Source organism: Lissotriton helveticus, chromosome 7, assembly GCF_964261635.1.
Source record: "Lissotriton helveticus chromosome 7, aLisHel1.1, whole genome shotgun sequence".
Lineage (NCBI taxonomy): Eukaryota > Metazoa > Chordata > Amphibia > Caudata > Salamandridae > Lissotriton > Lissotriton helveticus.
Window position 1 is genome coordinate 235,284,911 of NC_136068.1, and position 23,653 is coordinate 235,308,563.

The window sequence follows — 23,653 nt, forward strand, 5'->3', positions numbered from 1 at the left end:
GGCCAGAAGTCTGCTTTTCTCACGTACTTTTTCTTTGGTTCAGAATTATTTGATTCTGATTTCCATGTCCTTTTCTTTCCGTTTTCACTTCCACCCTCCACGTCACTTTCCTCAGTTTCGTAGTCTGAAATTTCAATTGACTCAGGAACTTCTCTATACGGCAATTTCACTCCTTCAGGAACTTCACTTTGTCTTCCATCACTGGTACTCGGTAATTCGTTCTCCTCCTCTTCCTCAATTACCTCTAGCTTCCCAGATTTCGGATTTTTGTTCCTTACTTCAGAGCTTGTTCTCTGCCTTTCGATACTCTCCTGGTCTGAAACTTCTTTTGGTTCAGCTTCTTTGTCTTCAATATAGACAACCGAATCCTCAGTTATCTTTCCTTTTAACAGATTCTCTTCACCTTCAGAATCTATTTCAATTATTTCTAAGTCTTTTCTTGTCAGATTTCCATTTACTGGCACAGTTTCCAGATGTCGACTTTCTTGTCGATCTTCAGAATCTGGAATTACTTCACCTTCTGTTCTGTCTTCTGCTTCAGAATCAGAGTCATCTGTGGTATCACTTTCAACATCAGAATTCTCAGGAGTTGGTATTGGAATAGTATGACTTGGATGAATCCAGCGCTTCAATCCTCTGCACTTTACAGCATTAGTAGTGATCAAGATTACCTGCCTAGGTTTCTGCCATCTAGGAGATAGACAATTCCTCCTCCGATGTACTTTCGTTCTGACCCAGTCTCCAGGTCTCAGATCATGTGTCAAAACTTTGTCATTTGATTGTGCTTCAGTTCCCACCTGATTAGATACAGAAGTTACCATATCAGATAACCTTTTACAGTAATCCAAAATTGCACTGTCATTTATGCTCAACAGTTTACCTACAGGTACAAAAGCTTGCCTCATAACTCTTCCCATCAAAATTTCATGAGGACTCAAACCTGTCTTTTTATCTGGTGTACTTCTTATTGACATCAAAACAAGTGGAAGAGCATCAGTCCACTTCACTCCTGTCTCTAGACACATTTTTCCAATTCTGTTTTTGATAGTTCCATTTATTTGTTCAACTACACCTGATGCCTCTGGTCTGTATGCACAGTGTATTTTCTGCTCAATACTCATAGCTTCGCAAATTAATTTCAACAGTTTATTATCAAAATGGCTTCCTCCATCACTCTCAATAGTGACTGGAAAACCGTACCTTGGGATGATTTCTCTGAGCATTAGTTTTGCTACTGTAATTGAATCACAATGTCGTGTAGGAAAAGCCTCTACCCACCTTGAGAACAAGCATACAATTACAAGTACATATTTCAAACAGTTGTGTAAGGGCATTTCAATGAAATCTATTTGTAACCTGGTAAAGGGACCACCCTCTCGACCAATTATTCCTGTCCCCACCACTGATTTTCTGTTTGGATTCATTTGTTGGCATGACAAACACCTTTGACAAAAAGATTCTGCAATGGTTCTAAACTTGGTATTGAACCATGTTTCTTTAAACAGTCTGACCATAGAATCTCTTCCTAAATGTGCAGGACCATGATATAATCTGGCCATGTCAGAAATCATGCAATTTGGTAAAACTACTCTGCCATCTTTGTAAACCCACACTCCATCTTCATCACGTTGTCTACAATCTGATTTTAACCACTGGTCTTTTTCTTCATCATCTGCTTCGTTTTGTAAATCTCTAATCTCATTCCATGTTTCTACAACAGTTGTTAGCATTAATGAATTTGAATCAGTTTCTGTACTTCTATTCCGATTGTAAGAATAATTTTTCCTCGCGCAGTACTTTGCTGTTTCATCTGCGAAGGCATTTCCTTTGGAAATATAATCAGTTCCTCTAGTGTGTGCTGCACACTTGACTATGGCAATTTCTTTTGGCAATTGTATTGCTTCAATTAATCTTCTAATGAAAACTGCATTTTTAATTGGTGATCCTGTTGATGTCATGTATCCTCTCTGTGACCAGAGTTGTCCATAATCATGCACAACTCCGTACCCATACTGACTATCAGTAATGATGGTAACTCTTATATCTTTTGATATTTCACATGCACGAATTAAAGCAATCAATTCAGCCACTTGTGCTGAACGAACTCCTTCAAGACATGATGCTTCTTCAACATCTTCGACTGTACAAACTGAGTATGAAGCTTTCAAGACACCACCTTCGGATCTTAAGCATGAGCCATCTACAAAGTAGACAAAATCCGATTCAGGCAAAGGTCTGTCTTTGATGTCTTTTCTTGGTTTTGTGCAGAATTCCATGACATCTAAACATTCATGTTCTGTCTCAATGTCATCAACAATTTCAGAATCAGGCAGTAATGTAGAAGGATTCAGATTCAAACATCTTGAAATTGAAACATTATCTGCTCCCAGTATGATTTTCTCATACTTTGTCAATCTGCTACTCGTTAAATGTTGAGTCTTACCTCTTGTCAGTAATATTTCAACTGAATGAGGCACAAAAACTTTTACAGGAAATCCCATAATGATTCCTTCACTTTGTTCAAGACTGATACTTGTAGCTGCCACTGCTTTTAAACAACCTGGTAATGCTTTTGCAATTGGATCAAGAACTGCAGAGAAATATGCAATAGGTTTCTTTAGGTTCCCATGTCTCTGTATTAACACAGATAATGCACATCCTTCTCTCTCACTGCAATACAGTTCAAAATCTTTCTCATAATTTGGCATACCCAAAGCAGGAGCTTGGCATAAGCTCTTTTTCAAGTTTTCAAAAGATTCCATCTCAACATCATTGAGAATAATTGGATCTTTTACATCTGATTTGGTCAGTCTTTGTAGTGGTTTCGCAATTACTGAAAATCCACTTATCCATTGTCGACAGTAACCTACCATTCCCAGGAACATTCTGACCTGTCTTTGTGTTCTTGGCGGTAACATTGCTTGAATCACTTTTATTCTCTCTATTGTTACTTGTCTTTTTCCTTTTGCAATTCTGTGACCAAGATATTTCACTTCCTGTTTGCAAAACTGTAGTTTTGCTGGGGACACTTTATGTCCTTCTTCTGCAAGGCGATTTAACAGAATTATTGTGTCTGTTACACAATTTTCTCTTGTCTTTGCAGCTATTAACAAATCATCAATATACTGCACCAAAGTAGACCTACCTGGTAAGTCTAAATCTTCTAATGATCTTTTTAACAGTTCGTTAAAGATTGAAGGACTTTCTGTATAGCCCTGAGGGATTCTTGTCCATCCAAGGGTCTTACCTTGGAATCTGAAAGCAAAGATTTCATAACTGTCTGGGTGTAGAGGAACAGTAAAGAATGCATTGCAAAGGTCAATGACTGTGTACCATTCAGCATCATATGGAATCTGAAATAGAATTACTGCTGGATTTGGAACCACAGGACAACATGGAATAACAATTTGATTAACCTTTCTCAGATCTTGTACGATCCTAAATGTTCCGTTAGCCTTTTTAACTCCCATAATTGGTGAATTACAAGAGCTACTCTTCATTTCTTTCAATACACCTTGCTTGATTAATTTTTCAATTATAGGTGTAATACCTTCAATTGTCTCTGTTTTCATTTTATATTGTGGAGTGTTTGGAAATTCTATTCCCTGCTTCAATGCAATTTTAACAGGATCTACATTTTTCATCAGACCCATCTCATTCCCAGTAAAATCCCATATTTCAGATTTCACTGTTTCTTTTAGCTCTTCAGGTAAATCTTTTTCTTCAAATGCAGGAAACAATTTTGTTTCTTCTGCTTCCATCATCATCATTGTCATTCTGTACAAACCATTTTCCTCCATTGTTTGTAATTCAACTCCTTCAGGAGAACAATATATTCTGCAATTCATTTTACATAGGATGTCCCTACCTAATAGATTTACTGGACTACTATTACAAACCACAAATCTGTGTTTGTCTCTGTAATTTCCAATTTCAACTGGTACTGGATCAGTTAAGTCTGTTTTAATTTGCTGATTACTTACTCCGACAACTTGGATGGTATCCCCAGAGAGAGGTAGGTTTTCAATTTCCACTGATCTAACAGTAGAACGGGTAGCACCAGTGTCCACTAGAAAAGTGATGTCTACATCATTAACTTTCCCGTTTACATAAGGACCAGACTGGTCAACCTCAAGAGTGGCTCCAACAACACACTCTTCCTCCCCTCTCGGGCACCGTCAGCAATAATCATCAGAATCACTGTCTTGGCTTTCTGTTAATAAAAATTGTTGTGAAGCATTTTGCATTTGAACCCTTTGCTGCTTTTGCTGTTTTTGTGGTTTTATTACCTGTTCACATCCCTGAAATCCCACGTTTGGATTATATTTTTGAACTCCCCCACAATTCGGAAAAGGTGGTTGTGGCAACTGGTCCTGACGATTATTCACCTGTTGTTGTTGCTGTTGTTGTAATTGTCGCTGAATATTAAATTCATTTAACCCCTGTTGCATCTGTAGCTGTTGCTGCACGTTAACACCATTCTGCATCTGTGGATTCAATAAGGGATTCTTTAAGTTTCTAGGAGGATGAGGACACTCGTCCCTCCAATGTCCAATTTCGCCACAATTAAAACAAGGTAATCTTTGTTTCAGCTCTTTTATCTTTGGGCTAAATTTCTTTTGGAAATTATTACCTTTAAACTTTCCTTGTATCTGGTTCGTATTTCCAGTTTGAACAAAATTAGCGTTCTTATTTCCCATGCTGGCAATCTGTTGCTCAGCTACCTTTACCTGTGCCCACATGGCTTTCTCCTTTAGCTTCTTCTGTTTTACTTCTAATTCATCGCTACAATATTTTGCTTTTCTCAGAATATCATCTATAGATAGTGCTTGCCATCCGACAATACTAGTTCTGATCATTTCTCCAATTTCAGGTTTTAGTCCATAAACAAATCTATAGATAAAATGACTCATGTCTTTCTCATCTAATTTTTCATAACCACTGTATTGTTTAAAGATTAACAGTAGTCTTTCATAAAAAGAATGAACTGATTCTTTTGTTTCCTGTTCTGTTCTTTCTATTTTAACCCAATCAACTTCTTTGGGTGGAATTTTGTTTTTCATCCAAACAATTACTTTCTCATAAAAATCCATTACAAGTGGATTTGGGGCACCTGTTTCTTTGATTCGCTCAGGTTCTGTTTTTGGCCAACTAATAGATATTTTACATTCCGTCCAAAGATCAGATGGAACAACAATGTCAAAAGATCCATCCAAATCAATCCACAGAACTTTTGACACTTTGATAAATCTATCGACTTGCCTGTACCACTCAACAGGTTTCTCTCTTAATTTTGGAAAGTCATTTGTGAATAACAGAATGTCCTGTCTCGACCATGGGACATGAACATATCCTCCACCTGCAACTTCTCTCATTGGAAATTGTTTTGACAATTTTTCTAACCTTTCATCTTCCTTCCTTTTGGTCCATTTAACTCTCCATTTGTTCAGTTCTCCTAGCTTCTTGATATAGACAATCAAATCTTTAATGTGAACTATTCTTCCCATTGAGTTCAAACTCTCAATGTCGCTTTCTGAGAAATCTAATCTATAATGTTTTGCAAAATTCTTTTGTTTACTCACATCGATTTCAAGTTCTGCAGCTAGATCCTCTAATTGATCATATTTATTTTTCGTTTTCCATTGAATACTTTTGCAAATGAATAATAGTTCATCATCCCGATAGTAATTTAAACTATCTGGGCCAATTGTTCCAATTATTAATTCTTCTATATTCGCTTTTAATTTGGCCACATCAAGCTTTGGTGTAGTTACCCTGACTTCAGGACTTCCTACATCTGACATAGCACCCATTGGTGTTTTTGGAGATAAATCCTCATTAAAGGTTAAATCAGGCATTCTCGATCTAGAAGTGTTTAATTCTGTCAATTCTGAATAAGATTTTTCAGCAGGCTTTTGAATTTCTGTATTTAAAGGAATAGTTAATCCAGTTTTGTTTGTATTTCTTTGATCAAATACAGGCTGAACAGGACCTATTGTTACTGGAACTGTAACAGCTTCCATGCCTTTTGTCATTCTTTTGATTAATTCTTCTTTAGACCTTAAGTATTCATTATAATCATCATCCTCAACATTTCTTGTCTCTCTTGTATAATCTTTTGGAGGTTCCCTTGCTCTTGGAGTCATTGAAAAATGTCTACCCTCATTTCGAGCATTCTCAAATTCTGATCTTCTAGGAGTTTCAGTGATTTCACAATTATTTGGATAAAGTTTAGGAGCTTCATTAATTGGAGGTGCACTCGGTGAAGTTTCAGTAGAAACCACCGGAGTAGACCATGATCTAGGAGGTCTCAAAGGCTGATTAGGCTGTTTCTTTCTAGCAGTTGTATATATTTCTTCCATGATTGCATCCTCAGATTCACTTTCCATAGATTTCCCTGTAGGAGAACCCATTACCATTTCATGAATTAAATACAATCCTTCACTCATGTTTCCCTGTCTCCACATTCGTAATCTATCTTCATGAGTTTCTCTTTTCCATGATGGATTTTTAGAAGGTCTTTTAATTCCACTAGCTTCTCTTTGTAACTGATACATTTCATCTTCCCACTCAACTAGAGCTTCAAATTGAGTTGGTCTCGGTTTTGGAACAAGAGCATTCATTTTCTCTCGTAAGTTTCTTAAAACTCTTACATTAAATGAACCATCATCAGGCCAAGCCAAAACACCATCGTTTTTAGTATAACGTTTCCAACTGTCGAACCATAAGACAGTATGATATCCGTATTCACCTTCCATGTACGCTGCAGGTGTTTTATACTTATGAAGTAGTTTACCACCTCGCGTTTCGATTTTCTTGTCAGGTGAAAATAAATTCTTAAATTTCTGAAATAATGTTGTCTTTTTCTCAACATGTTTAAAATGATAACTCATTTTCAAAAGTTAAATTTAATTCACAAAATCGTTCGTAAAATATTTCCGGGATGTTCCGCAAAACAACCAATCCGTGCGCGAAACACACTAACAAGCCAATGGCAGTTGAGCTGCGTCACTTTTCAGCTCGACCAATAATTTTGGAGATTTTCCTAAGGACCAATCAGCTCACAGGCCGTTAGAGACTCAGGAGCCAATCAGAATACAGCTTGTGACGTAGGTCACCCAATCCCAGCGCGGTTCTGTGACGTACACAGCAGCTGCGGTTTCTCGCTTCTCACTCCTGGCGCTTACCCCTCCTTCACAAAATCTTTTCACAGCGCCATTTTAAGAACACTTTTCAGTGTAAATTAATTCTTAACAATGACTTATAAAGACAACATCTGTTCGTTTCACTATTTAGGATAGTTTACATACATTCAAGTATCCACACTTCGGAATAGACGGCGCTATTCACACTAAGGATAATATTCAATTGTTAGTAGAGTAACCTTACCCCACCCTTCTAGCAAGTATAATTATGAACTCGCTTTGCTCTGAACCCACCGCGAAGTGAAAGTTCTAAGAGTTCCACTTGAACATAAAATACAACTCAAACTCGCACTTTTACACGGAAAATTCCCTAAATTCAAACACACACGAAATCCGTACAGGACTCTCACCTGTTTATAGAAATCATGCACCGTTAACAAAATAACGACGTTATCCGTACAGGGCTTTCACCTGTTTATAGATATGAAACATGTACCCGTACAGGACTCTAACCTGTTTATAGATAATCATGCACCGACGTTAAATTTTACCCTTCACTCAAGCTCGGATATAACTAATACTTTCATCACAGTGAGTTTTATGGAAGGCGCTTTGTCCCTATTCTCATGCTGCTTTGATTTCTTAGAAAATCCTCACTATACAAGATTCAGACCTAGCCCTAAAACTGTGCTGTTCGGCGACAACACTATGGTACACGGCGATACCTCTTGTGATACTCGGCGATATCACTACAAACGAACAGATGGCTTGCGTGACTAATTTCTCGCCACACAATCTATACCGGTATAGCTTACAGATAGGCACGAAAAACGAACTTAACAAGTGTTAAAACATTAATCCTATTTGCATACCATGACGCAATCCTTAGCAACCAACATGTTACCTTGGTTACCCCTTAGCAACCATCCTCTGCTACCAGATAATTGATCCAGCGGGCCATAGAAAATATATCATAAACTACGCTACCCAATTTCATAACCTATAAACAAAATTCTAAACTATGCATGGACCCATTTATGAACCTGATATATTTTGGGCCTACTGAATCAGGTGGTCAAATAAATCTATTTACACATTATTTACAAACTATAAACATTTTATACATTTGCAGAAAGAATATTGTCATTAGAATAAAACCCAACCATTTAAACGACCACCATAGGTGACGTGATCTAGCTAATGGTAACCTACACTTCTGAATAACCAAGACCAGCTTGTTTGTCAAAAGTAAGATTTTATTTTCTAAATTATGGTATATATGTTGTAAGTTTTATAAATGAAATTTATTTGCAATAAAGCAAGCATGATGGTAAGGAAATTGAGAAAATTACAATTTAAGCAATTGAATCAGTTTAAAGAAATTATATAAAGTTTAGCATTTCTAAAACCTATTTCCCTAACTGAGCTAAATAGACAGAAATTAAAGTAAAGTTCTTTGAGGATTCTTACGTGCTCCACGCAAAGTCCAGCAGCACATCACCCTCATCGGAAAGTCAGAAAGCAGCAGCCAGCCCAACCCTAAGGGCATGACTTTTTATACCTTTCTACGCTAACTAAACTAGTAAAGGAAAGTTTTCAGAAATACTCGACGTCCCATTGGCTGAGAGTGACAAGTGACATGTCACCCGATTCTTGAAAAGTTCCACAAACTCATGTCTTACAAAGACCATTGTCTCTTCCACGTGAAGCCAGAGGATTCCTGCTATTGCAACTTTGTAACAGGTCATCCTCGCAGCTTCCATAGCTTTTCAGAGCAACTTCCGCGGATGCCAAGTTAAGGACTGACAAAAAGTTCACTTTCGACCTTGGCCATGTCCGACAGAATGATGTCAGCTCATCAGTTTTTGCTTTGTGAATGCAGCTTCAATAAACGTTTTAATTCAGAATGGGCGTCTCGTGACTTTCTGCAGAAATATGGATTAGCTCTTTTTGTGCGGCTCAAATAGTTAGGCCTCAAAAGCAGGCAACTTATGATTTCTAGTATAAAACAAACACAAGAAAAGTATTAATGTAAGAAATAAAGTATATTCTGTATCCACCCCATGGTTTACTAAATAATTAACCCACCCGATTAATTAAAATGTTACCTAGCCATTGCAAACAAATAAAGCAGCGTTTATATTTACCAGTCTCCGTTTTTCTATGAGACCCATATGCACCTAGAATAGTAGAAATGACATCACACAGACAAGGAAAAGCAAAACAAGCACATGCATATTTTAAGTATGCAGCAGTTAGTAATGACAAAACGAAAACAATAAATTATTTTATTATTTTGCACGAACAAAAAGATGCAACAAATATGCACGTTTATGAGCACACATGTTAGTCCCCCCACGTGTAAAGTTTAATCTAGGTTGTATTAGCACGACATATCACAAATCATTAATAATTTTATTCATGTTATGGAAATGTGACTTTGCGAGTTTAAACAAAATTTTGTTTTCTATCTCGCTCCATCAGTGCGTCACAAAAAGTGATACACCACTGGTGCAAGGGGCTTGTAAATCTGCTCCTGGGTGCATGGGAGCCCAAACACTTTGGGGCATATTTACAATGAAGTGGCGGAGCGTGGCGTTAGCCTCCTTGGCTTAAGATCACACCCTGCCACTTCTGAAAAGCAGGGCTGTACCATATTTACAACAGTATGGTGCAGCCTTACGTTTCCCCCTGCATAGGTGAAGCACATATCGACACAAGAGCGTCACTTAAAGTGACGTTCCTGTGGTGATAGGGGCTTGTGAATATGCCCTTTTGTATGCTTGTAGCAGCTTGTGGGAAAAAAACAGTCACTTGCTAATGCGCAGAGAGACAGTACTTAGTGGCATATGTTTAAACTTTCCTCTTCTCTGAAAATGCAGCTTGCATGAAGGGGAAGCAGCATACACTTGTCTATAAAATCAAAATTATGGGGGCCATTAGGATGGCGGGCGGGCTTTGCCCGCCCGCCACCCTATCGGGAAACGGGACCGCCCGCCTCGAGGGCGGGGGTCCCGAAATGTGAATTAGGATGGCGGGCGCAATCCTCCTTTTAACATTGTTGCAGGCGGTGCTCACTGCACCGCCCGCCACAATCTCACAATCAAATGCACTCAGGGGGTCCCCAAACCAAAGACCGCCTGCCTTTCCGTGGTGGCATTGCCGCCACTGAAAGGCCTGACAATAGGCTCATTGTAATATGGCTGGCGGTGTCTAACAGACACCGCCACCATATGAAACACATTCCGCCCCGGCCGCAAGGCGACCGGGGCGCAATTCCCCCCCCCGCCATCCTAATGTGGCGGGGGGGAATTGGGCAATGGATGTCGGGCGGATTTCCTCCGCCAGGCCGGCGGTGGCTACCGCCAGCCTGGCGGAGGCAATCCGCCCGACATCATAATGGACCCCTATGTATTTTATTGGTGGAGGGTAGAGGAGTAATAAGAGGCATGTTGGTTTATTTTTTAACCTTTAACCTGTGGAATATTTGTGTTTTCTGAATGGGCCAACAAAGCTGATTCCCGCAGTCTACCTAAAAGTAGTTCCAAAGTGGCTTCATGTTATCTTGCCAACTTCAGCAAGACGTTCCTTTTTTTGTCCTTTACTACTTTGCATTATGGGACGTGTAGTTTTGCTTCAACACTAAACATCCTAGCATTGAGGGTGTTGTTACAAAAAAGGGTAGGACTAGCAGGAAGTGCCACACATGGCATGGTGTCACCTTTCAGCTGTGTAACTTATTTAGACGGTTTTCGGGGAAAGGCCCACATATTAAATTATGAAGTATATTTCAAGTCATTTCGTACTTCTATGGCCAGTAGAGGTACGCAGCCTGTTGCATTGTACCTCTGTATGGTCACCTTGGTGCCTTTTAAAATTCTAGTAATGTGCAAGGTGGCACTTTATCCCATATATTTTATAAACATGTATATCCCATTGTGGGGTGCTGAAGCACATTTTCAAATTAGTAACATACTACATGGTTGAAGAATGATTCGCTGGAGGAGAGCTGTATTTATTGTGATCAAATGTGAGATGCAATTTATTTGTTGTGCATGAGCGACCAGAGAGGTGTTCAGTATAATGGAGGAGGAGGTGTGAGAGATAGGTTTGTTAAATACATTTGCAATTAGCTGCCATTTATGTTTTACTCTACAGGTTCTGAGTTTTGTTTCATGATTTCTATTACAGGTGGTCCAGTTGGGTGAGATAGATAGATAGATAGATAGATAGATAGATAGATAGATAGATAGATAGATAGATAGATAGATAGATAGATAGATAGATAGATAGATAGATAGATAGATAGATAGATAGATAGATAGATAGATAGATAGATAGATAGATAGATAGATAGATAGATAGATAGATAGATAGATAGATAGATAGATAGATAGATAGATAGATACGAAGACAGCAGTGGTTATGGTTAAGTCGGTAAACATCACTTACAACGAAACTTTTACAACGCACTACCATTACAACGCGGTCATTACAATGCAAACTATTACAACGCATTGCGCTGGGGGGCGCTCTAGGATAGGGAATAGGTTAATTTACTATCCAATAACCTTCCCTAGTGTCCACGGGGACTGGAGTTGGAATAGTAAATTAAACTATTCACTATCCAACACCCAAAAGCGCTATGCGTTGTAATGGTATGCGATGTAAAAACCGCGTTGTAAAGGCAGGCGTTGTAATAGCCTGCGTTGTAACGTCATACATCCGGTTAAGTCCAATTTTCCGTTGAAAAAGCGGTTTTTTTCTTAATAACTGACACTATTTAACATTTCAACTCCTAGAGAATTCTTTGCTCATTGATATAGAAAAAAAACCTATTGCACAGAATTACACCAAACCTGGCATGTAAATAGAACATTACTCAAGAAATTGCCTGTGGATTTGCAATTCCATGAATGAGTCACAAATCCAATTAAAAAACTTTAAAAATAATGGTGCATTAGTGGACAATAGAGTTTGTTCTTCCTTTGTCCATTGCGGATTTGTAAATCCAGCAGAGGGTTTTCTACCTATGGTGTGATGGGATCATGATGTGCACAGCCAAATGCCACAGGGTAATGGCCACATGCTGCGAGTTTGATGCTGTACCTGGCAACCTGCAGCAAATTCCCTCTGCACATGGCCAGAGTTTCTGTGCCAAAAGGGTTGATCACCTACAGAGGTTTGTGCACCGGCTGTGGCCGAATGTCAAACAATATGGCCACATTGGCTATGTGCGGCTGAAGGACATATATGGGTGAGGGGGTTTGGAAGATGTGCAGCGGTTGGGCGCAGGGCTTGGTCACAGGCCAGGTGCTATGGCCAACACCTACTGCACACAGATGTGACTCTCTGCTCTGCTTTCGATGGGTGCAAGGAACCGGTGCATGGGGTATAGGATAAAAACACACATTCACTAAAAAAACTAAGTTTAAACTAAAGTTCTCGTTAGCTTTGTTTATACCACTTCAACATGTTTCAGAAAACTTGCCTCTCCACTTATAAACACATAGTGAAAGTGCAGCTAGGGTTATGAATTAAAAATGAAAAATCACTGATATTGCAAGTTATTGTTAAGGACTTCATCCATTGCTTCCTCAACAGCCATGCTAACAATAACAAACATATTGAATATAATGTTTATGACCTCACAATATTTACAAATATAAATAACACTTAAAATCAAAAAGTAATTAGACAGAAACTCAAACTGAGACCAATAAGTTATACTACATTCATAGTTGGTTCTGTTAAAGTGGTATGTAGAGAAATGAGGTTTGGGATCTTCTCTATAAGGTAATTTACAACATTTGTAATATAATCTGATTAATTAAGGGTGGGATCATGATCTTATCTTCCAACACTTTTCCAGGATAATTTGGTGCTCTGCCTAGGCCTCGTGTTGATCCCAAAAAGTAAGTTCTTTCTTTCACTGTGAGCAGGACATTATCTCTTTTGACTTTCCCAGTGCAAGATCAGTGTGCGTTTGTTTGTTGGCTACATTTGAATAATACTGGAACAATGCGCATTTTCTCTACTATTCGGCTGCAGGACATCCTGCTCATAAACTTTATCCCAGCAACGAATCTTCTGGGGTTATCAAGTTCTACCTTCAGAAGGGGTTTAAAAGCTGTCACTTCTAATTTACATAGGCTTGTAGAATTGGTCCTGCAGGGTGTCAACCAGTGTAGAGCTTGGTAAAACATCACCACTTCAAGCACAAGGCTGTTGGTCATCTTTGTGTTCACATTTGTAGTACGACCAGGTACACCTCTATGCCTGTGACCTGGTGCCAACTGGAGATGGGTGAAATGTGGGCTGGGGGGACTTTGGAGGTTAAAGATAATCCAGACCTGAGATGCCTTTCCATTGTGGTGAGACATAGTTTTGTTCAAGCTCTAGGACAGGGCGGATACATGCCACTCTGGTGACATCTAAAAGGGTTTAAGGACCGGCACAAGGAACGATATATAGAGATAATGCTTGGCGTGCCTGCCTGTTATTTCCATGATTCAAAATGTCCTTTCCTGATCAAAGTCCTTAAGCGCCTTCTCCTACCTGGTTATCATCATTTTGCTCTCAATCCCATTTGTGGGCCTCATAGATACACAGGCTGAGTTGGCCTTCCCTGAAGTGGAATATATTTGAGTTGTACCGAATTAAGAAATTGTAAGCTGAATGCCTGTCTGGTGAGGTGGGATCATGCAATATATGTGGGTACTGTGACAAGGAATAAACAACTAAGTAATGTGCTCCTGTCCTAGACCAAGAGCAGCACAACAAAGACGACAAAACCACTACTTGATCAATCGGGATTTGTATCATGGTTTAATTCTGACTGATTTGTTTACAGCTGAACTATTATTAGGATTTTCTATTTCATCTATTTCAATCTGTATATTAAAAGTGCAACCTTCTTTTCACACGCTAACGAAACGATCTCTGCATAACAAATAGTCAATCTGGCAAGCAGTGTTCGTGGCTATACAGTGGATTTGATGTTTTCTTTAATGCATATTCATGCTATGGATTCCAATGCTTATTTCGCATCAATATTATTGCACTTGACAACCCTTCACTCAATTTGGTAGTCTCCAATGTTAGAAAAAAAAATCAAATTTAATAAAATAGACAAGATTATTTTTCCTTAGACTGTTTTTTTAGACACAACTTCATTACAAATATCTTGTTTTTCAATTTAGATTATGCAACTTCTGAACATAATTATACAGGGAAATCGAAAGTCCAGCCCGGAAACGTGTTATCTACCCAAACCATGTGCAAGAAGATCTTCACAAGCGGACGTGCTCCATGAAGGCCTATTGGAATTACAGAAATGTGGCCCTATTTCAGAAAAATGGGTGAAGTATGAAATGTGCTAATCAAGCAATATTTACTGTTCTAACATGTCAATGAATGAATGAATGAATCAATCAATCAATCAGGGTTCTTATAGAGCATGGATAATCAACTGTTTGGGTCCCAAGGTCCTTGGTGGGGAGGGGATAGTTCTGCAGTTCAGTCAAAGAGCAGGTCTTGTGGTCCTTCCTAAACTGAGGCAGTGAAGGTGATAGCCTGTGATGCAGAGGTAGTAGTGTTCCAGGTCTCTGCAGCGAGGTAGGAGAAGGATCCTACTCTGGCTGAGGTCTGGTGGGTGTGTAGAAGGAGAGGCGGTGGTTGAGGTATGCAGGTCTGGTTGGAGGAGGAGGAGCTTGAAGGTGATGCTTTCGTTGATCTGGAGCCAGTGAAGATCTCTCAGGTGACTAGAGATGTGGCTGTGGCAGGGGATGTCCAGGATAAGTCTGGTGGAGACTTTCTGGATGCTATGCAATTTCATTTGGAGATTTTTAATGGCGCAGGCATAGAGTATGTTGCCGTAGTCGAGCTTGCTGCTGACAAGGACCTGGGTGTCCATTCTCCTGGACTCAGTGGGGATCCACTTGAAAATCTTTCAAAGCAGGTTGAGCATGTGGTATAGGAGGATGAGATGGTGTTGATTTGGCGGTTCATTGAGAACGAGGAGTCAGGGAAGATGCTGAGGTTGCGTACGTGGTCGGTGTGTTTGGGGGGGTTTCAAACACTACAGGCCACCAGGAGTCATCACAGGCAGAGGTAGTGGTGTCTAGGATGAGGACTTTGGTTTTGTCAGAGTTTAGCTTGAGGTAGCTGTCCTTCATCCAGGTGGCGACTGCCTTTATCCCGTTGCAAAAAATTGCTTTTAGTGGCTGTAGGTGCATCAGTGAGAGAGAGAATCAGTTAGGTGTCATGGGCGTAGGAGACGATGTTCATTCCATGGTTTCTGACAATGGCTGCAAGCAGGGCTATTTAGATGTTAAAGAGGGTGGGGATCAGAGAGGAGCCCTTAGGAAATCGACAGCTGATCTCTATAGGTTCTGAGAAGAACTGTGGAAGTTTGACTCCCTGGGTTGGGCCGGTGAGGAAGGAGAGGATCCAGTCTAAGGCTTTGCCGTGGATGCTGACATTGTGGTGTCTTGTGCAGAGGGTGTGGTGGAAGACAGTGTCAAAGGTGGCAGAGAGGTCCAGGAGGATGAGGGCTGCAGTTTTGACTCACTGGAGGAGAGTGTGGATGATGTCTGTTGCTTCAAGGAGTGCAGTCTTGGTGCTGGGGTTGCTTCTGAAGCCTGATTGGCAGGGGTCCATGGTGTGTATTTGTTTTGATAAATTCTGTGAGTTGGGCGTTGATGGCCTTCTCAATGGCTTTGACTGGGAAGGGGAGCAGAGATTTGGGTGTGTAATTATTGAGGTCCATCGGGATGGCAGAGAGAATTGTCAGCAGGGGGTGGATATCAACATGCTTCCAGTCTTCAGGGAAGGTGGCGGATTCGATGGAGCAATTGATGGTGCTGCAGGGGCAATGATGCCACCAGCTAGGTTGAAAATATAGTGGGTGCAGGGGTCAGAGGAGGATCCAAACTGGATGGTTTTCATGATCATTAGGGTGTTGTCAGTGGTGAGGGTGGTCTAGTTGAGCAGAGTCAGCTGGGATCTGGAGAATTTGGGTGCAGTGGCTGTGGGAGGGTGGGTCCTGTGTTGTGAATCTGTTGTAGATATCTTTAATCTTGCAGTGGAAGAAGGTGGTGAGGTTGTTGCAGAGGTCTTGGCAGGAGCAGATGTCTGTAGCATCAGTGCTGGGTTTGACGAATTCTCTGATCACAGTGAAGAGTTCCTTTCCGTTATGTGTGTTGGCACTAATACATTCCTGTATGGCAGTTTTCTTTGTCATTCTGATGAGGTGGTGGAGAGTCTGGTAACAGCGGTTTTGAAGGCTTTGTGGTCTGCTGAGGTATTGCTGACCCTCCATCTTCTCTCGAGCCATCTACAGGAGCGCCTGGACTCTTGGAGGGTGTTGGAGAAACAGGCGGCTTTCTTGGAGGGCTGCTTGCCGGAGGGTTTCCTGAGGTGAGCGAGTGTGTTGGTGCAGTCAGAGAGCCGTAGGTGGAGGTTGGGTGCTGAGGCTTTGGCATCCGTAGAGGTTATCAGATGGGTTTTGTCAAGCGAGGTGGTGAGTTGGTGTTTGGAAACCTTGTTCCATGTTCTGCATGGGGATTGGTGAGCGCTATGGTGGTTGCCAGGTTTGGCGAAGGAGAAGTGGACAAAGTGGGGGTCAGTCAACTGTAGTTCAGAGATGTGGCTGACGGAGATGTTGTTGCTTGCAGAGAAGATGGGGTTGAGCATGTGTCCTGCTGAATGGGTTGGGAGGTGACAAGTTGTTGGACTCCAATGGTGGTAAGGTTCTCTAGTAACATGTTCAACATAGATTCTGCCTGATTAACCATATTCTTAGGTATCAGAGGACAACGCATGTCCTTGTTTTGCTCTGTTTGCTTCTTTAGGAAATGGGATGTGCCCTTCCTTTTCTTTACCACTGGGAAGAAACTGAGCAGATTATTGGAAACTGATTCACCAAAATGCTAGGATGGCCGAAGAGACATCACTCATCCCACCACACCTGCTGTCATAGGTTGCTGGACTTTCGTCCCACCCTATATACCTCCAACAGCCTTTTAATTGCTGTTGAGTAGCTAGGGAAAGTTGAGGGAACTAGAATCTACAGAAGGTAAACAGGACGCCAGGAGCCCCTGTCTTTGGTGTACCTTGGGATAAAGGGCAGTAAGTTCAGTCACAGGGATACCAAAGGGTAAACCAGGTGTTTCACATTGCAGCCCCTCATTAATGCCAATGAGTAGACCAAATCTGAAACAAGTATGAATTACTTGCACTCCCTAGTGCCGGGCCTTGCATTATAATGAGATGAGTGCTATCAAAAACTCAAATAACAAAAAGTCAAACTTTGTTGCGTTTTGAAGACAAGTATCAAATGTTGGTTTTATTGAGGATTCCCTGCTGGATGAGTGGAGACTCAGAGGGACAATGTATGGCAACTTCCTGGTCCCATGTCAGGCACATGCATGGATGAGTGTTTTGACACATTGAGGGCTCTCATGCATGGAAAGAGGCTGCTGGCAAAATTAGTGCTAATAGGTCTCATTGAGGCCACAACCCTCTATGTAACTCCCTGGTTCATCCTTAGAAGGGTTCAATGGAAAGTTAATATTTTCAGGCTTACAGCTGCCAGCAAGCCAATGCTGACCTAGAGGCAGGTTCAAGACTTTCCTCCATTGAATCATGTTATTATTCTCCTCAATCCCAAAAACAAGCAGTGTGTGTGATGCAAATTAAAGAGAGACTACTCCCTCACAAAAACTCATGAACTTACTAACAAATGCTGTTTTCTCCAAATGCCCCCTGTCAATGGACCCTGCACAGTATCCTCTATTGAATGTACAGTCCGAATGTGAAAAAGTGGATTGTGTAACGATGTCGACCCCTCCCCCCCAATTTATTTCTCTCTCAAATGGATCAAACGTTACTAGAAAACGTGGTGTTGTGTTCGCACACAGTGGAAGGCTCTTCAAAGGTAAACTGGTCATCTGGTCATGTTTCAGTTGATTATTTCAACTTTTGGTTGCTAAACTGGTCCTAATGAGGTGATATTTCTGCCCAGACAGTATTACCATGTATACAAAAATCACAAAGGAATGGAGAAATACTATTAAAAATGTGCCGTATTATGCTGCATAATTTGCCTTTTCTTGCCACACAGTTCAGTCCACCTGATGCATAATTTAGTGATATCCTGCCATCTAATTCCAGCGGCCCTGATGATTACCTTTTGCTGCATTATATTTATCCTACCTACAGTATCCACACTAAACGTATCTCAGAGCACATAGTAGAAATATGTCTGAGCTTATTTGCTGCCCCAACCAGTGCCTTCAGCAGTCAAGAGCAAGCAAATGGCAGCTAATAGGTGATTGTTTCATGATAATGACCCTTTGCAATGGACTGGTGTGTAGTGTATGTATGGGTTTGCACAGAGGGTGGGCTCAAAAGCCCCAGTACTCAGTGTCCCATGGGCATTATCATAGGTTACCTATGGGCATTATCATATGCTACCCGCAATGTGTAATGTATGCAGGGTTATTGATCATGCACCTTGGCTGAATGATGAGAAGCTTGCAAACAATACCTGCCAGGAAAGAACATGTGTAGTGAATAGCAGACAGTGCAATAGGGAAACTTGCAACTAACAAATTGCTTATGGCCAGGTCATGCGGTCAGAGGAACAGAGGAACTGGAAATGTGGTGTGGCAATAGGCCACAACCAAACCATAGTGAGTGCTGCCCCAGTCGGTTATCTGGTCAGTGTTCTGTCCGGAGCCAATTGTTGAACTGCAGTCCTTTGCCTTGTGTCCTTTGGCACGTCAATAGTTGGTTCCTAAAAGCCACATCCAGTACCCCTTGTGCCATGGAGCAGTTTATGCCCGTCAAGTATTCTGGACAGGAGTAGAGGTCACAGGACATGGCTAAATGAAAGACACTATACATTGAGACCACTGGCCCATGACCAGAGGCAGTGAATATCAGTATCTACAGGCTGGGGACTTCGGCATAGGGCACTTTGCATGCAATTGTCTGTTCCCAGTGAGTACTGCAGTCAGTGGTACTGTCAGACGTTGTGGCTGGTGTTCAACGGGAACTGGCTGTGTTCATATGGTATAGTGAAAATGGGTACTGGAAAATAGGTATGGCAGAATACCACTCTATGGGTCACATGTACGATCATTTCATTTTGATAGTCACTAATTGCGTTTTTTTTGTGACTCACATTTACAGATTCGCAAAATGAAATGTACAAATGTTTTTCAGACACATTTGGCAATTCCCAATGGGGTCACAAATGACCTACCTCATCAATATTCACGAGGTTGGTCACAATTTGTGACCCATTGGGAATGATCTGTTACCACAGTGATGGTGGACTGCTGGTGACCGCAGACCACAGTGTCTGTGATTGCTTATTAAATTAAAAAAAATTTTTTTAATTTGAAATGCTGCCTGTTTTCTTTATAGTAAAATGGGATGCATTTAAAAAATACAAATAAAAAGCTCCCTTTTCATTTCTAGGACGAGCCTGAGTCAGAGCGCAGAGCGCAAGCGCTGCTCTGGTGAGCCGCTCTAGGTATTGTACGGAGGAGAAGCCCCGCCCATATTTTTCATTGGCTTGTGTGTTTGCCTTCGTAAATGCTGTCTTCTGATTCCTTAATAGGCTTGTTAGCCCTTGCTTAGTATGGCCATGTCATCATTTGAAGCCTCCCATGGCTACCTGCCCATTTACTTGTTTGTTACACATACTTGAATTTTATCTTTCTTTATTGAGCCGGGTACAATGACGGCCCCTTAAATATATACTTTTTGAAAGGGACACGTGTCCCTGGGATGAAAAATAGTGATGTGAGGACGTTCCCTGGGAAAGAGCGGAACTTGATAGTGTCTCTGGAAAGCAGGCAGCAGCAATGCTTGAGCATCCATGGAGGGGGAGACAGACTGATGTAGCAGCTTCCCCTTGTGTGCTGTAGACTTTGTAGAATTATATTTTTATCTTCCTTGGCTCACCTGCCTTCCGCGGCTGGAGTTCCCCTAAGTGCCCGGGCGGCAGACGCTGAGCAGGTGGTGGCTGGAGGAGAAGGCCGGGTGGTAGCATTGGAGCATGGCGCAGGGCTGGCTCCGCCACTCTTTCCTGGACATGGAGCCGGGGCTGTTGTGGCCAGCAAGAGTCTCGACTGCACGCGGTGTGACCGGGCCGCTCTGCTGCAACTCTTCCCCCGATCTCTCTTGTTTTATTTCCCTGTGTCCGGATGGGAGCTCGAGCTGGCTGCGTATGCCAGTTCCCGGGGTGCGTTCCCTGGTGAGCCGCGGCTGGTGGCGGCACTGAGCCGGCCCGTGCTACTCCAGGGAGTGGCGCTAGCCAGCAACATCATGAAAGGAACCATGTGCTTCGGGAGGGCCTGGCTGGTACCCTGTGGGGACGGCAACCTACAGGTCTCCAGCCTCATCCGGCAGGCGGTGACCCGCTACAGGAAGGCCATTAGGTAAGTACCGGAAAAAATAAACGAATTTTGCTGCGCGCGCTGCATCACTTTTGGTGATGCAGCGCACGGAACGAAAGTTGTTTTATTTATTTTTTCCGGTACTCACCTGAAATCGTCCATATCCCGCATTTTACAACCCCCAACCCTGCCCCTCCCCCACCTGACATCACCGCCCGGTGTAACGCCCTACACCGGCCGTGCCTGCAGCATTGTTGAAGGCAATGCTGTGTGTGCTGTGTCTGGTTGTCATAATTAAAAGCCTTGCTTAGTAGGTATTGCAGCAATAGGTCATGGCAAAGGTTGCGAGAAAAGGACCCCAACAGGGGTAATTGGTATAGAGCATGACTACTCACAAACATTTTTCCAGGGTCCAAAATGTATGGTCTGTGGTGTGCAAAAGGGTGGAACTAGGACTTTGGGGATTGGGGGCTGGTTAGCATAGGGCAAGTGAAACATGTATATAGTGTGGGCAGTAAGTCATGGAATTGTTATGAGCATTTCATTCCGCACTTGCCTCTAAATGAAGACCGTATTCTCTAGAAGAGTCAGAGATTTGACAATATTGTGTTATGTGTGCTGTACCTGAATCACTGTCTCTCTACAGCACCTTAGGGTATGCCTTCTCTGCTTGCTATTGATCCCTTAGAAAAGTCAAGCGTGAAAAAGAAGTAACTTGATTATTGAATAGAAATGAAATAGAATTGCTCAATGTGAAACCAGAAAAACTGGGCTCGACCCCGCTTCCCCACTTGACCAATTGTATGATCCTAGGCAATTGTTTTGTTTCACTTTGCCTCCCCTTTTCTCATTATCACATATAAGAGCACCTTGAAATATATTAGTTCAGGATATGCACTGTACAAAACCTTCTCTTGTGTTTGAATGAACAAATATGTTAAAGGTAAAACAATAAACAAATCAATGAATAAATAACTTATGATGTTTTCCATGTATAAAAACCCAGGTGACCCAGAAGGGGCCACTTGACAAATGACTTGCCTCTTTGCTCACTATTAGTATTGTTGTCAAGGTGGGAGAAAGAATAAACAATTCTACGTCCAGTTTTTTAATAATGTTGCTTAAAATAAAATACTTCACAAATGCCCTGATATACTCTGGTGTACTGAATTGAATCGCTTCTTCATATTTATGAAACAGAGTCTTAGGGATTTTTGTTGATCACATTTTTACACACTTTATACAGTTATCTTTATTGCCTGACCATTTACTTAACATATTTCTAAATGTTAGTGTTCTCTCAAGTAAAAAGCAGCTCAAAGCTTTTTTTCACCAGTGGACCACATGTAGAGGTCAGGAGTGCTGCAAGCACCCTCCGGGCCGTATTATGAGTGTTATTGGTATGTGGCATGGACATGAGCTGGATACTTTAGGTAGTGAACATGGTATATCATTACAGCAACTAAAGAAATTAACTAGAATAAAAGTTGGTAAATGGTTATCACAGTTGTTTTGGAACATCAGAAACATCAGAAATGGATCCACCTTTTTCTGGGCAGTTTCTGGTGTACTTTCGAATGAACCATCAAGGAACTGTGGCTATTGAAGTTGTAATTTATACTGGTGACAAATATGTGCCTTGCATGCATTGCAAACTGCTATAGAACGATGCTCAATGACGGACTCAGTGTTGTTCATCAATACTACTTAATGATTTGTAATAATTAAGTCAATGGTGCTTGTCTGATATGCCCTTAATGGTCTGGCACTGTTTTCACAGTTTAGGGTGGCTGCATACCTTTGTGCTCATTGGCTCTTTGAACTTTCATTGGAGGTCCAGAGACCTGATAGCATGAACAGACCCTTGTGCAAGGGGGTTATGAACCCCTGCTTTAGCAACACGGTGCATGTGGGGTTCTTTATGGGCATTATCTGTCCAAACTTGCCAGGAAAAAGCTCTTAATTCACGCTATAAGGAAGTAAGAAACATGGGTTGATAGAAAAGGGAAAGAAGGATAGAATGTTGAAAGAAAGGAGGGGTGAAAGTAAAGAGGAGATGAAAGAAAGGTAGGAAGAGTGATATGACGGATGAGTCGATGAATAAATGAGTGGGTAGATGGATGGGTGAATGTATAACTGGATGGACGGATGGAGAAAGGCAGAGTGAATGGAAATCTAAGTGGATGGATAGATGGCAAAAAGGATCATTTGATGGATGATGGATTAAAGGCTTTATTAGTGGATGTTTAGGCCAAGGGATAAATGTACAGGTGATTGGATATATGGATAGATGGATACATACGTGAAGGATGTGTGAATGGATGGATGAACAAATCAAAGATTAAATGATGGATGAAAGAATCAATCAATCAATCAAACAGGCTTTATAGAGCGCTGCTAATCTCCAACGAAGGTATCCAGGCCCTGAGAGCCAAGCTGCTTGGGTAGGATCAATTCAACAACCAGGTCATGGGTCCCTATCTGGATTTCTGGAGATAGAGTGAGGTCCAGAGGTTGCAAGGGAGGCCATTCCAGGACTTTGTGGCAAGTCAGGAGAGGGGGCGTCCTCTACTGTTGCTTTGACAGACGCTGGAGGTGTGAGTGAAGTAAAGGAATTCAGAATGTAGGTTTCTAGAAGGTTGGTAGAAGCTCAGGTGGTGGTTGATATATGCCGGGAGGTCGAGGAGGATCAAGGGGGCCATTTCTACCCAGCCAAGGAGGGTTCTGATGTCATCTGTGGCTGTGATCGGTTTTGGTTTGTAATTCATGCAGAATCCTGATTGGGATGGGTCAAGAAGGTCACTGTTCTCCAGGTATTCTGTGAGTTTGGGTGTTGATACCCTTTCTGAGGACTTTAGCGGGAGGGGAGCAAAGAGATGGGCCAGTAGTTCTTGAGCTTGTTGAGGTCGGTAGATGGTTTCTTGAGAAGGGGTTTGACTTCAGCATGTTTCCATTCTTCTTGGGAGGTGGCAGAGGTGATAGAATTGTTGACGATGGCGTCGAGTTCATTGCTGATAGTCCTGTTTCCAAGGATTAATATGTGATGGTGACAGGGGTCCATGTTTGCTCCTGATTGGACAGAGTGCATGATGGCAG

General features: G+C 41.5%; 1 protein-coding gene across 1 annotated transcript in view; it reads left to right on the top strand.

Annotated features, from left to right (window-relative positions):
• The window catches only part of LOC144766720 (disheveled-associated activator of morphogenesis 2-like), a 902,367-nt gene that overhangs the window by 257,979 nt on the left and 620,735 nt on the right, over positions 1–23,653 (top strand). The window contains exon 4 of the mRNA XM_078650477.1: positions 14,348–14,511. Coding sequence (XP_078506603.1) covers positions 14,348–14,511 — 164 coding nt within the window. The remainder of the gene's footprint in view (positions 1–14,347; positions 14,512–23,653) is intronic.